At 41.8% G+C, this 15,262-nt stretch overlaps 1 protein-coding gene across 3 annotated transcripts in view; it reads right to left on the bottom strand.

Moving 5' to 3' along the window:
- Positions 1-14,667, bottom strand: part of MAN2A1 (mannosidase alpha class 2A member 1) — a 101,191-nt gene extending 86,524 nt beyond the window's left edge. For 2 of the 3 annotated variants that reach the window (XR_014939255.1, XM_015849447.2), the window contains exons 1-2: positions 14,055-14,667; positions 3,571-3,831 (exon numbers count right to left, since the gene is read on the bottom strand). Coding sequence is in view for 1 of the 3 variants with exons in the window: in XM_015849447.2 (XP_015704933.2) it covers positions 3,571-3,831; positions 14,055-14,189 (396 nt within the window). In the remaining 2 variants the exon portion in view is untranslated. Of the gene's footprint in view, positions 1-3,570; positions 3,832-13,674; positions 13,778-14,054 lie in introns of those variants that run through there. The other variant, XM_085528492.1, reaches the window with a different exon arrangement.
- Positions 14,668-15,262: the final 595 nt, after the last annotated feature.

The following is a 15,262-nucleotide window of genomic DNA, read 5'->3' as shown; positions in this document are numbered from 1 at the left end:
TCCTGCCAGGGGTCCAGATGCAGACTGTTGCAGAGCTCCAGACTTGCTCAGCTCCCTGACTACTACCTGTTGTTGCTCTTCCATGGGCAGAAATGACACTGCCAAGGGCAACCTGTGCAATTTTAGAAGTGACTACAGGGCTCAAGAGGCCATCATCAAGGACAGGGAAGTCCAGGTGGTGTTTTTTTCAATCCAGACACTGAGGGGAAAAGATGTGACAGCTGAGATCAATAACTGGGTGCAGAAATGGTGTTGAAAACAGAATTTGAGATTCTATGACCATGACACCGCTGTCTGCAGGTCAGTTTCTGCTCAGAAGAAATGGGACACTTCTCATTTGGCAGGACAAAGTGATCTTTGCCTGCAAAATGGATTCCATGGTAGTGAGAGCTTTCTGCTGGAATGATGGTTAAGAGAGAGTTTTCAGCAGACCTGTGAGGGAGGGAATTAACTGAGAGGGTTGACTATCAAAGGGCCTACAGTGAGACAAAGCAAGATGGCTCCAAAAACTACAGTGTAGAAATGAAGGAATACAAGCTGACTACAAAGGAGCTGACCTCAGTCTCTTTCCTTGGAAGAGTCTCAACAAATAAGGCCCTGAAGAGAAGAAGGACCCAAAAGAAGTGTTTAGTATTCAAGAATCACCTTATCAAAGCTTAAGAGCTCAACTAATGAGAAGCTGAACAAAAATGCCCTGGTTGAATTCATGATCTTAAGGAATATGGCCATGGCAAATAAAGCAGACCCTGAACTTCATGGTCCAGAGGAGGGCCATGACGATAATCAGAGGGCTGGAACATCTCTCCTACAGAAAAAGTTTAAGGGAGCTGGGCTTGTTTGGCCTGCAGAAGAGAAGGCTCTGGAGAAACTTCACTGCATCCTTCCAGTACTAGAGAGGAGCATATAACAGGAGGCAGATCAAATTTTTACATGGTTTGACTTTGATAAGACAAGAGGCAATGGCTTTAAACTACAAAAGGGGGAATTTATGTTAGGAGTTACATACAGATTCTTTAGTTACAGGGTAGTAAGGCATTGAAACACACTACCCTGAGAATTTGCAGATGTGCAAACTAGAGAAATTAAAAGCACAATTCATGCCTCTTCAGGTCACTTTTTTTCTCTTAAAAAAAAAAAAAAAAGAAAAAAGAAAAAAACAGCAGAACTCATGCTTAGTTTTAAACAGAGTAACATTACTATGCACAATATTAGATAGTACAGTGGTTGAAGGGGACAAAGAGGACGTACCTCGCAATCAGTTAAATTCTCAGCTGAATGTTATTTTCAGCAGCCAGCTCTATTACACCATAAAGTAGGAAGGATGTTGTAAGTAATTAAGTGTGTCATTTCTTGTTTTACAATTTTCCCGTTAAAAATCATCCTTCACCAATACTATCCAAGAACCTTTTGGTTCTCATGTTATTAGTACACCATTTCCACCAGCTTATGCAAAGAAAATAAACCTCTTGGAATAACAAAACCTAGTAATATTTCTCATTGAAATACCAGAGGTTTTTAATCTAAATTTGAATCTGTTCTCCTAATGGCCTCTCCATTACGGATAACTATAATGGATTCCCATAATTAATTCTGTGAAGCATCTTCTGCGTTCGTTCTCCATCGCAATTATTATCCAAACATTAAATCTCATCTATGCTCTCTCATTTCTTTCTAATCTCTCATTTCTTTGTCATACATTCTCTTTAAAGACAAACACAGAAGAATAAAGGTCCAAATCAATAGTTTTAAGTTAATATTTAGTTAATATTTATGAACAGCAGATAATTAACACTCATAAGCTGTTTAAAAACTTTAAAAATACTCTTCAAATAATCTGCTCAGAATTTCTCACTCCATAAAATCTGAAAGAAAATAAATAAACTGAGGTTGCAGAGTATATCATCCTTGGTGAGTCATTACACAGTAGAGCCATTCAAACACAGCAACTTAGATTAGTTAACTTAGGTTAACTGGTGCTACCAGGAATCGACTAACACCAAGATTTTAGATTCCATAACTGAAATGTGACTCCGACTAGCACAACAATAAATTGTACATAAAGCAATATTACACTTACTTAATAATATATGGCCGATAACACATGATTACAAGGTACTGATTCACTGACATTCTCAGCCTGTGTAAGTGAGATTCCAGGAACAGCACTGAGAACATTTCCTGCTACCTATATATAACTGCATACAGACTTAAAAGTAAGGAAAACCACCATACAGCAAATTACATAGATAGCTCCAAAAGGAATTCCGTTTATTTCCATGGAAGCTACAACAGATATAAAGAGCACAGTAATACCATTCGATAGATGAAACACTGCTACAAAACACATACTTGCTAATCATGGCAAGTTAGCAGATCCTGTAGTCATTTTACCTCAAAATTCTTAAAATTCGTATTCACTTTAACCTTCTTCTAATGCACCCAAGAAAACTTGATACAAAAACAGACTGTGAGAGGAATAACTTGTTAACAATCCACCATCATGATAACAATTTATGGCTAATGCATAAGTCTTAACATGCAATACAAACAGTAAATTAGATATTACTACCCTTAAAAATCTTTCTCCATGAGAGACATATTAAGGAAGTGCCTATCCCTGAAGAGCTGAAAAGCACTATAAATGATAAATCAGAGGTTACAATTGTTCAGATGTGTAAACTTATTCATCTTTAGTCCACTGTCTTTTGCCTCCAATAGAAACACTTTCACTTGTAGAATAAGAGAAAGCTGGAATTCAAAATGTAATCTTTGCTTTAGAGTACTATGAATATTTATAGCACTCCCGCAAGACTCCCAAAAACCATACAGATCACAAACTTCACACAGTATTCTTAGCACTCCTGAAACACTGCATTAAAACTGAATATATAAGAGTCAATGAACTCACAGGCATCACCAGAAAGTGAAATAAATTTAGCTTGAAGAATTTGACTTTTAAAACTCCTGCCTGACCAGTTCACACCAACCAGTCAACAGCGTATATGTTCCTATTATTGGAGGAAAGTGTCTATACAGACTGGAGATATATGAGAACATCAAAACACACAACTGATATGCAAAGTAGAGCACAATATTGCAGATCCTTATAAACAATTAACTACTAAGCAAGTTTCATCTCCTTTTCATGACCCATCTACATATATACCACTAAAAGTAAAACCTGTTTAAATTAAGATTAATATTCCCAGATTATCCTACACCAGTTTTTACAATAATTTCAAGAAATAAGAATGAATTTGAGAGCCTCTAAGAACTTCTGAGGATACTGAGCAATAAACAAAAAGAAGCAATTAATTTCATACTGTTTGTTTTTAAGAACTTTAAAGCACTCTGACATGTTGGATCATCATAATTACATTTTGTTTCTAGACAGTTTAGAAAAGGTAGAAAGGAACAGTTTCGCAACATTTTCTGTTAAATACAACAACAGCCAGTTGAACAGTTCTTAGGTAAGAGGCTTAGTTGCAGGCTTCTACCGGTATATGTAGATGTTTTCAGAACTATAAAAGGTAATGGCAACTAGGAGAATAAAAAAGTCATTCTGCTTACCTGCACACCTGAAGTACGACTTCCACTTTTTGAAGCAAACAAACAATCTTCAGAATCAACTGAAAGCAGAGTGGGAGCAGAAGGAAAGAGCTCGGACTGGGATCCTTGACTGAAGTTTATAGCCACTGGATTTTTCTGACCATCTTTTACTGATTCACTCAGATTGATCACAGAATCTCGTATGTTTGAAATAATCTCATTATTTTCTGCCAAAAGGCGCTCAAGGTGATCTATTTTTTCTTGCAATATTGAAAGCTGGCCCTGTATAAAGAAAAAAGCAAATTTAATTACTTCTTAGACTAATTCTTGATTTATTTTTTTCTTTTACATCAATTTCACAGTAAAAGTATTATCTCAAAAATATTCTGTATTTTATATGAAGACAAAATAAGGAAGAAATCAAACCTACACAAAAAAACTACTCTCGTAACATGAAAAAAAAATAAGAAAAGTGATATGAAAATATTCCAAAGAGGTCACATTGTTTCCAGTACCAAATATGCCTAAATCAAATTTTTCATGTATGTCAAAAATGTGCAGAAAACATTTTAATTTGCTACCACATCAGAACACCAAAGGGAAAGCTTTCTTTTTTTTTTTTTTTAAGACAGTCATAGCATGATGGAATTAACAGAACATAAATACAGTAGTTGTTCCCTCTACAAGTGAAACATTTCAATAAATGGTTTTCTATTTTCAGTGAAATGTGGAGAGAAATAAACAGAAGCACTAAAAAAGATTTCTTTAACTGCCTGAGTATTCTAAGAATCTGTATAATTAGCCAATCAATAGTGTTCTGTAAGAAGACGGTTCAATCCGATAGCATCTGCACTTTGAATGTCATATTCAGTTTCTGGAGAACAGGATTCTATAGATGATTCTAGTGTACACCACAGAAGGAAGGACAAAAGATAACATCAGCACACCAAAAGAAGTCAAAGTAGCTCCAAAGTAACCTGGAAAGAGAGGTGCAGACAAATTGCACAAAGCAATTTATGTCATTTAATTACTGTAGTGTTGGAGTACAAGAGGTAGCGCAGGAGGGGAAGATGCCTAGGATGGCACTGCTCTCTGATGTCCTAAGCCACCCATTCCAAATCACTTGGGGTATGCTTTTTTTCCCCCCTCCAAATAGTGAATGTGTTAGCTTTTCCACAATCACAAGAGGCCATATCACCTAACAAATTTTAAGGTTACTAAATTTTAACAACGGTTTATTTCGTTCCTCAGAAAGACTTCAACTTAACGATAATAAAAGACAAAAAGGAATTGGGTGTTTTTTTCTCTATTTTTAAAGTTGTGGACAGACCCCAAAATATAGTGTCTAACTTTGTTTTGTCAAAAAAGTTGTAATTGCAACAAAATCACCTGCGGATTCAAGGGTTTGTATTTCACCCAGTACACAAAATACAAATAATAGTCATTCAATAGACAATCATTCTGTGATCTATGCTTTTAATGGCAAGTTAAACACTTTCCTATGGAAAGTAGGAAGCATAATAGAATAGTATCAGAGACAGCCTTAGTGTATTAGACTTTTTCCCCCCTTGACAATCATTCACATAAGAGCCTTCCATTTTCTTCTTAATGTACAAATTGCCTCATTCAAAAGCCAACTAATTCCAACTTCTGTAGTTTGCAAGGGATTAAGCCTTCTTTTAAAGCTGTCATGAGCACTGTCTTTTAAATTCTGCTCAGTTTCACAAGTCTGTAGAAAAATGCACCCCTTAACACAAGATACCAGTCATCCTCTTGAGCTCTGCTAGTCATTTCTCTAATTTCATCTCTACAGCAGTTCTTTGTAATTATGCAGAAGATAAGTTTTAGCCTTTTTTTTTTTAAATTTATTTTACAGTTGGTAAGTTTGTCCCCTCATTTTCCAGACTGTGCAAAATGCTGATTCAGTGTTTCATTCTGTTCTTAGTTTTATGCACTCCCAGCACACTAACAGGTTTTAAAAATGTAACACATGTAAAAACCTTACTGTTTCTCAAATGACAAACATGCATCTCGACAATAGATCCAGGCTATGTTAATTGAGATGTAGGGCACAGGCCCTAGAATCTACACAGACTGAATTCAGATACGAGAAACTTATGAAATAAAATCAACAAAGAAGAACAGGAGATCAATATGCAGATGACAGGGCACAGGAAAGAAAAGTTAAAAAAAAAAAAGTGTCGTCCCATGCCCCCTAGTGGCCCAGAAGAAACAACGAAGCTGAAAATCTTCCACAAACTACATTGAGTACTGTAGGTACATGTTTCATAAGAACAGTATTTTCCCTTTCAAAGTCTGATATTTAAAACAAAAAGAAAAAAGAAAAACACGGGGAAAAGTTTCTCTACCCAGATAACATTTTGTAGCGTAAAATAGTACTCCTTCAGACTATACAGGCTGCCCAACGCAGCCACTGATCTTTAAGTTCCTACAAAGCTAAAATACAGATATCATCTACTGTAGCTATTACCTGCTTTACTACATATGATTATAGCTCAAAATTACCAAATGAGTAAGCAGTTGAAATATTATTCACCCCTATCTCACCACTATATACTCCTCTTCTGCAACTGTAAAAACATACAGCTGTTTAAAACTTACCTTCTAATTCATGTATTTTAGAAATATTTTACCTACACCTACAAGTGAAGAGCCTCACAGTGATTACCAATATCCCACCAACTATCCTGTCCTTGATTACACCACTAACCTGCCCTACATCATCCAGCTAAGTACCATCTTTCCAGAAGCAGTCAACAGCAGACAGAACATTTTAAAAACTTAACACTGAATGCATGTTTAGACTCATCCTTCCATTGGCATATACTGCCAGCTTCTGGCAGCCATACACAAAATTCCTAAGCCAGAGGTCATGTAATATTTCTTATATCTGAAAGATGGACATTTTGCTTAAATTTCTGTACTTTAAATCGTAAAATATATGTGACACGTTCAAGCATTTTTATAGTGTATTATACTGCAAAAAATATTTTAAGACTGAGCTCAATGCTTCTTGTGTCCAAAGAAATAGTATTGTTTTCCTCATTCATCTTCAAGTAATGATTTTATATATTGCAATAAATTTTCATCAATAATTTATCCTTAAGGTGGAGAGCTCAAGTCTATCTAGAACACTGAAGAGCAGTAGTTTTTATGAGAATATAAAGCATGTAATTACTTCATCTTTGGGGATGAAAATCTTTACCTAACCTCCCATGGTGGAAACTAACAACAGACATTAATTAAAACTATCTGCTTTCTTTTCCAAAGACTATGAGATATATCATGTCTCTCTTATAAACATTTCAAACATGACACTTAATAACCCAGCTTGCAGGGAAAACATCAAATGATAAGCTACAGTTAAGAATATTTAACTACAGCTTCATGCAGTATCCTATTTAAAACTGACAGGTAACCAAGCCTTTGTAGATTTTGAAAATATTTTCAATTTTCATTGCACAATATGTCAGCCATTGGATTTAACTTTAAAAAAAAGCAGTATCACAAACTAAAAGTGGATCCCAGACTTCATGAAGTATAATAATAGTGAGATAGTATCAAGAATCCATTCTCAAGTTAATAATTTCATACAGAACGCTTACCAAAAGCTTTTTTTTTTTTCCTTTGCCTCCTCCAGTCTAAATTCACCTTTTCTCCCTACTCATGTTTTTAGTGGGCAGGAGTAGACAATGTTTAAAATGTATTCATTAATGAAATTACTTTAGAATATGAGATAAACATGAAAAATACTCCAAGCCTTCAAGACAATGAAAATAACAAATGGAGTTCAGCTTCAGCATTGATAAAGGTAGCAGACTTACACTGCCCCATTTGCTAGTTGCCAGTTGATTGATGTTGACTTATTAGTAGAACAGATTAGCAACATGTAACAAGAGCACCAAATAGGTCTAATTAAAAGATAAAACAGAAGATAAAACACAGTGTTTTCTACTGATCACTAAAATCGTACTCCAGCAGTATTTTTCTAAATTAAGTTTGAAAGTTTTCCACATTATTGGGACTGAAGGGCAGTTTTATTTTAATACCTGAGCAGAGATGTCTTAATTTTATCTTAGTCAATCGTTCCTGAAATGCTGTGGTCTAAATAGCCTTGTAAATACTAGACAGCACAACTTGGAGTGCTGTACAATTCATAAGCATCAGCAGATTTTGTCCGGAGTTTACAGCATCAGTTCCTCCTAGAACAGAAGCAGTTCTCTTCCAAGACCTTGAGTTTTACTAAACCACATAGAAAATGGGAGATATGCTTTCTGGGTAACTATTGCTCAGTCTAAATGGAGACCACTAAACGCCACCCTGTGAATCTACATCCTTATTTTACATAAGGAAATGCAGTGTGAAATTATGTGAAATCACATGACTTATAAAGCCAGTAAACTACTTTTTAGTAACATTGGTAAAAATGTCTCTTTCATTTATCTCCACCTTCAGCTACTGAAGGGCTATACAAATAAAGAGTTCACTCAGAAGAAAGAAGGCAACATAGCTCTCACTTAACAGTGATGATAAATACTACTATGTACTGAAACTAGGTAGAGCTTTGGTAGGATAGGGCTTCACATGAGCAGCTCATCCCGAAGTTATACAGGGTTGGAAGATTTAGTTTCAGAGCATCCAAAGGAAGGTGGAGAAGGGGGGGCAAGGTGCGTGAGGAATGGCTGAGGTCCATGGGTCTGTTCAGCCCAGAGCAGGGCAGGCTGAGGGGAGGCCTGATGGCAGCTGCAGGTCCTCACAGGGAGCAGTGGGGCAGGGCTGAGCTCTCTGTGACAACAACAGTGCCCGAGGGAACGGCATAGAACTGTGCCAGGGGAGGGGCAGCTGGGTTAGGGAAAAGGCCTTCACCACAGGGCAGTAGATACAGATGGGCTGCCCCGGGCAGTGGGCACAGCCCCAGATGCTGGGGCGCATTCTGGGAGCATTTGGACAATGTTATCAGACACTGGGTTTGAATTTTGGGCATGGAGCCTCAAATTGGACTGGATGACACTTGTGGGTCCCTCCCATCTCAGGATATTCTGTTTCTCTATTCTGGGCAAGACAAAAGAATTTTCTCCATCTAAGCTTTCAATAATGCAGAGAAGAATATTAGTTGCAACTTTCATTTCTGCAGTAATGTTCACGCATTTTCAAAATGCAGTTGCTTTCAACAGGCAACTGGCGACCACTTCATGAAGAGACGAGACTGCTAGCTCAATAAATTTAAGTGGGAGCATGACAGAGCATGACAGGCCTGTGGAAGAGGAAATCACACGGAAATTGGTAGGAAGAAGAGAAATCCATATTACAGGTTTCTGAAGTTAGGACAGCTAAAACTACGACATCGGCTTCTTTGTGCACCGATGCTGTCACTCCATCAAGGAACAGCACTAGACTCGTCAGGGAAAATTACCTGCCTTTAGAGAACCATTCAAATTGAGCTCGCTGTAATATTTTTGTGAGATCACGATAAGAACATGAAGCAACAAAAAGGTATGTATTAGTAGTTCAGGTAAGCCACTGATTTCACTTACTTCACTGCAATATCTCTAGGAAAACTATAGCTATGATGTGTATTTCTGGTGTATCATGTCCCTTCCAGTCCTTTGCATTCTGTGATTTCAAAAGCAGAAGACATAAAGACTTGCTAAAACTGAAGGGAACTGAGGTATGTACTGCACATAACTGGGGCACAGCAACTGTGGAGCATGAGCCGATGTCGTTGTTCAGCCCTCAGATTCAGAGAACTGCTACTGTTTCTGCCACGTACTTGGCTCCAATTTCCACCTATTACTGCTCCAACCTAAGAATTATATTTTGGCCAGGTGGTATTACTTTCAAACAACTGGCAAGCACAGATGAAATAACACTGCGCAGTGCAATACTTACTTCTTGTCTCTTTCACTGAGAAGTATATGAAGCATCATATAGATGCTTTGAAGACAGGAAGCCAGCAGAGAAGCTTTAGTATTAACATCAACAGCCAGGCCTTAACCCTTTCCTGGAAGGATACAGGAAATGAAAGAACAAGCCAACTGCTTTTAGAAAACTGTATTTCATCATCTCTGTTCAAGACAGTGCAGCTACAGAGCCCATAAAAGCTGTTCACATACATAAGAGTATCAAAGTTTGAAATAACGAAGCACTGGGAGACAGGGAGGGGTGATCAGAAGGAATCTGATTCAGCAAATTATTAATTAAAAAAAAAAAAAGGAAAGAAAGAAAAAGCGGCAAAAAACTATGGATCGAAGTTTCTGTATGTTTGTGTTCTCCTTCTAATAAAGTTTAAGGGAAACACTTAAGATAAAAAAGAGCAATTACTTCAACCTCTTCCAGTTATCAACCAGAACTGGCAGACCTGAGTTTCAAAAACATATTTCCACAAACATCTTTGCACATGGTAGAGATATGTCCCATAAAAGCCAAAAGCAAGATATATGAAAATGGTTAGGAAAAAAACAAAATGCTTTGTTCTAAACTCATAGCATCACCACCCAAGTAGTGAAAGAAGATGCTCTGTTGTGTGGTTGCTTTGACTTGCTCAGGCTTAAAATGTGAAGACTATACAGAAGGACATATTTCTGAAGCAAAATATTATTACCCCCAAACAAATCCTCCATTTAATTGAAGAAATGCTGCATTTTTAATATATTATTTGGTCTTATATGAGCACCGTGCTCTCTGAGGCTTAAGTCAAGCACAAATCAGGATCGAAAGAAATACTCCACCAACTTCTGTAAATGAACAGCTTTTATGAATTTACTCTAGCTCAAGCTTGCTTTTTTGTTTTGTTTTGTAAATTCCACTAGGTGATTTACACAATGGTAAGAGCTGAGGACTGATTCAATAATAATACAAAAATGCATCTAAGGCTATTCCTCCACCTTGAGCTTGTCGCTGCACAATGGAGAAACATCATTCCTGTCCTGAGTCAGGATGCTAAGACACACAGTATCCTTGTGTGCCTTGAGACAGGAAGCATCCTATTTTGAGGCAGGGCAGCAGGCATGCAAATCAGCTGTACAATTTGTCCTTCTCACTTTCAGGATCTTTCAATAGCTTTCTCAAATGCAACGAACTGATAGCCGGAGTATTTTCCTCTCCATTCACACAGCCACAGATGTTTTCAGACAGCCTTACCAAAAGGAGGTACGTACTTTCCCCAGCAGCTTCTATTTCTTTACTTAAAGGAGTAGAGGAATGGGAAAGGTATCCAGCAGCAATTCTGCTGCTACTCTCCATAACTTATACAACTAGTATAACTGGTATAGTAACAACACTACCTAAACTGAGAAGGTTACAATAAATACATAGCAATGCCTGAGCCATCTTGAGCAGATCATTATTAACTGCTGATTAGCTCTCTTAGGAGATTTTAGGCCAAATTCTCTTTCAGAGCAGAGCATTCATGGGAAGCAGTCATGGTAACAGTTCTGGACTTTGGAGATCCACATCAGAATCATACCGAAGAAATATAAAGAAAAATAGCAAGGGAGAGGAAGTGAACAATCTCTGTGGAAGAATACCAGAGTCTGTGATATACTACAGCAAGAAGAGATCCTACAGTGGCTACAAAGATATGGCTGCATTAAAAATGATACGTTTACAATAATCAGGCGGGATCCATGAAGTTATATGAGGGAATGAGAAGAGAAGCAAGCCTTAATCTTCACATACTGCAGGTACCTCATCTTCCCAAAGTTCTCAGAGACTTCCCATCTACGGCAACATGCACCATTAGAGATGACAAGGCTATAAATTATCTCACCAGTTCAAGTTCTATCACAGTTGCCATAACGCCACTTTACCACGGTGCATGGACAACATTCACTTTGAAGCCGGCTTTCGCAAATTCAGCCCCTGAAGAGAAGATATTATCACCACCTCCTGAGTCAGACCACAGATTTGCCTTCACACAGCAGCAAAAAACATTTTCAAGCATTTCAATTCGAGCATATGTAAAAGGCTCCTGCTTAGGGATATTTATGCTTCTTGGGAGATCTTCTCCCGAAATTATTTTGGCAATTATTCCTGTTGGCATGCTTGAACAACTACCTGAACTCTCAAACTAGAAATCAAGCTCAGGAAGAGCAATCCTTGAGAACAATGGCAAATGCAGCTGAAAGAAGACAGGTCCACAAGCCTTAGTCTGAGGCACGCTATCATGAGATCATGCAACAAACAGCATCTGGAAGAAACTGTGAAAATGAAAGATGAATAGTAATCATTACCAGCATTTTACCACTGGTACTAGGTACCACACTCTTTGGGTAATGCAGATCAACAGACACTGCCAGCTAAAAATCCCAGCTCTAATCCTGGCAGAAATTGAAGTGTAGATAGATGAATACTCAGAAGCTTAGAGGGGAGGATGCTTTCAGTGGTACCCACTTCCATCCTCCAAGGTTATGTATACTTCAGGATATACTTCAGGACATGCGAGGTCTCTTAGCTGAGCTGTACAGAGAAGCAAAGTTGAAAAACTAACACGTTATCAGATCAGAAAAAGATGAAGTGAAGCTATCAAAAAAGTGAAAAAAAAATAAAAAAATCTATCCCTTTAAGGAAAAAAAACTGACCTCTGTCATCACAAAAAAAAAAAAAAAAAGTCCTCCTGTATCCACAGACATGCAATGCAATACACTGCTGCCAAAGCTTTTCCACAAACAAAAACTGGTTGAAGTTTCTACATCTGTGACTAGTTTCACTTACAGTACAGAACGTTGCCTTCTGGAAATGCTACAGTGACATAGTTTTCCTGTAAGCTAAGACAGCATATTCTTCTCAAATATTTTTGGTAGCTTCCGTTGCCCTTCTCCATCTTCCATTCCCACTTTAAGCTGACAGGGCTCAGAAGCATTCCAGTTTTTAACAAAGTGAAAAATTTCTATTCAGAACAGAAAGGGCAGCAAAAAAGTTCCATCAGCTTAACACGTAACCTTCTCAAAGGATAATGAACTAAGAAGGAAAAGGGTGATTAGAAACCCAAAAGAAGGAATGAAACAGTGCTGGCAGAGGATTCTGCAGCGAGAGCAACCAGCCTCAAAGGGATTTCTGTTTGGAAAAGGTAGAAACAAGTAATCACTAACAGAACATTCCAGGGTTCAGAAGAGAGGAAGGAGAACAGATAGTAGATGTCTTCCCTACCTGACTCTACATCACAAGACCACTGTTGCACTGTTGGAATTTCAACTGCGAGATACTGACAATGGAAAACCAAACACATCCAGTAGGTCTTCCATATTCACTTCAGTTTTTTAAATCAAAACATGACATAAAGATGTGCTTTCCTATTCTGTTCTTTACCAGGATTAAACTCAACTAGGGATACAACGACACGCGATGCTCTGCTAACAGTGACAGTAACCATACCACCAAAACAGCACTCACAATAGCTTTAACAGGTACCACGCAGTGTCTGTAACACTGCTGGAGTTACAGACCAAGCAGATACTGCTGCAAGAAGCTGGTCTTCCTTCTCTATTGCTTCTTTTCTGTTCTCCTAGTTCCAAAAACAGCCAGTGTCTGACCTCTGAACTGTAACTCCATGAAGCAGAACTGAACAGAGCTGTGTCCTTTCCTACTCTGAAGCTGAGGCTTTTAACTTGGCCAAAAATAAAATGATGTCAGCTATTATCTTTGCGCTAAAAGAGAAGATAGTTACTCCACCAGAAAAATAAGATGTTACTTTTTTGGCATGCCTTCCAAGTTCTGCCTGAAACCTCATGGCTGTGCTAAGATTTCTCCAGTTGTTTCATTTCCCAAACAGAACAAATACAAGAAAGCAAAATAAACTGCATCTTCGGTTCCTAATTTCCTATAATTCTGGTCTACTATTGCAAAAACATAAAACTCTTCACACACAGCAGTTCTGCCCTTCTGCACGGCATTCTGCGTGTTATCCAAAATACTTTAACTCCTGTTACAAATAGAGACAGCTTATTTTAACACTACAACTAAGTAGCTTTTAGCTTTCCACCCATGCATGCACCAAGACAAGGCGAGGTGTTCTGTCCGACGGCCACACCGCCCTGCCAGCTGTGAGCCACCTCCGGCTCCAAACCAACGCTCAGCGACAGCGAACTCGGCGTTCCCCCATCCCACCTGTTGACGAGGTTAACGCCTGCCCTCCAGCTCTGCTCTCCGTGGCACCAACCTCCCCGGCTGCCACTCGCCAAGAGCCCGCGCCCCCCTCGGGCGCCCCGCGGCCCCGCCGCGGCCGGAGGCAGCACCGCCCCTCCCTGCCCGCGCCGCGCTCGGCAGCGCCGCCCAGAGGCGGCACGGCGCGTCCTGCCCCGCCGGCCCACCCGCCCCGCCGGACAGCGGAGCCGCGCTTCCCCGCTACCCCCGGCACGGCGGCTCAACGGGAGAAAGTGCAAGTCCCCCCCGCTTCGCTTTCCCCGTCCCCTCCGCCCTCTCCCCTCGCGGTGTGAAGGGCGCTCGCTCGCCCCCGCCCCGCCGCGGCCCGAAGGCACCGCTCTCACCTTGGGGAAGGTGCCCTCCCGGCGGGGGCTCTTGGGGTGGTCGAAGTGGCCCCGGTCCAGCATCAGATAGAGGGAGAAGATCACCACGCAGAACACCGCGCTGCCCAACACCGTGAACTGCCGGCTCAGCTTCATCGCGCCGCGCTCCCGCCGCCCCGCACGGCGCTGCCGGGGGAAAGTTGTGCCCCCGCGCCGGGCGGCACCGCGCTAAGGGCGCTCCTCCGGCGGGGCAGCCCCGAGCGCTCCTCCGACAAGTGCCACAAGTCGCCGCCCGCGCCGGACACAAAGCGCCGCCCGGAGCCCCGCGCCGCGGCCGGAGGCGAGCCGGCAGTTTCCGGCAGCGGATCAGGTTCGGGCTGCACCCGGCGGGGAAGTGGCGGCGGCGGCGCCGCGGGGCCGAGCGAGAGCCGCTGACTGCCCGCTTCCCTTCCTCCTTCTCCTCCGGCCGCTCAGCTCCTCCTCGACACCGGCGAGCGGCGCCGGAGTCTGGCACCTCCTCCCCCGCCCCACGGCCGGAGCGCTGCTGCCGCCGCCGCCGGAGCACCGCGGGCCGCTGCGCACACGCTCCGCGCCGAAAGGAACCCCCGCCCGCCCGCGCCCGGCCCCGCCGCCGCCGGAGCGCCGCGCTCCGCCCCCGCGCGGGTGGGCGGTACCGGGAGCGGGTCACGGCAGCGGCACCGCCCCCGCTCCCCGCCCCGCCGCTCGGTTGGGCCGGAACGGACCGCGCGGCCCCGCGGCCTTCGGGCGGGTACGGCTCTGCCTCTGCCGCGCGGGTACCGGCCCCGCGCTGCCCGCGCCCTACCCGCAGAGGGCAGCGGTGCGGAAGGCCGCAGCAGGCGGCTGCCCCGGGGGCCCGCCCGGAGAGGACCGGGGAATGGGGTTCTTCCCCGTAGTCGTGGCCGACGGCAGCCCGGTGCTAGGCAGAGACTTGTCAGAACGAGGGCTGTGCCCTGTGCTGGCGCTGCTCCTCCCGTACAGCGTTCAGCACACGAATGGATCGCCCCGAGTTCAGGTTGAGTCGGTGCTTTCCACATCCGAACAAGCTTCCTGCCGATGCACCTCGTGGCTCAGCACTGGGGGTGCCTCTCCTCTGCCGTGGCCATGTTCAGTTCCCCATTTTAACAGATGTGAGTTTGTAAGATTTCAAAGTGTCCAGGCTCAGCGTCTGTGCCTGAATAACGCTTTGGGAAGTAGTTGAGACATGCTGT

The sequence above is a fragment of the Coturnix japonica genome, chromosome Z, assembly GCF_054131305.1.
Source record: "Coturnix japonica strain WE chromosome Z, WE-NBRP24, whole genome shotgun sequence".
NCBI classification, from domain to species: domain Eukaryota; kingdom Metazoa; phylum Chordata; class Aves; order Galliformes; family Phasianidae; genus Coturnix; species Coturnix japonica.
The sequence above is the reverse complement of the archived record's forward strand: the minus strand, read 5'-3'. Positions and strand labels throughout refer to the sequence as shown.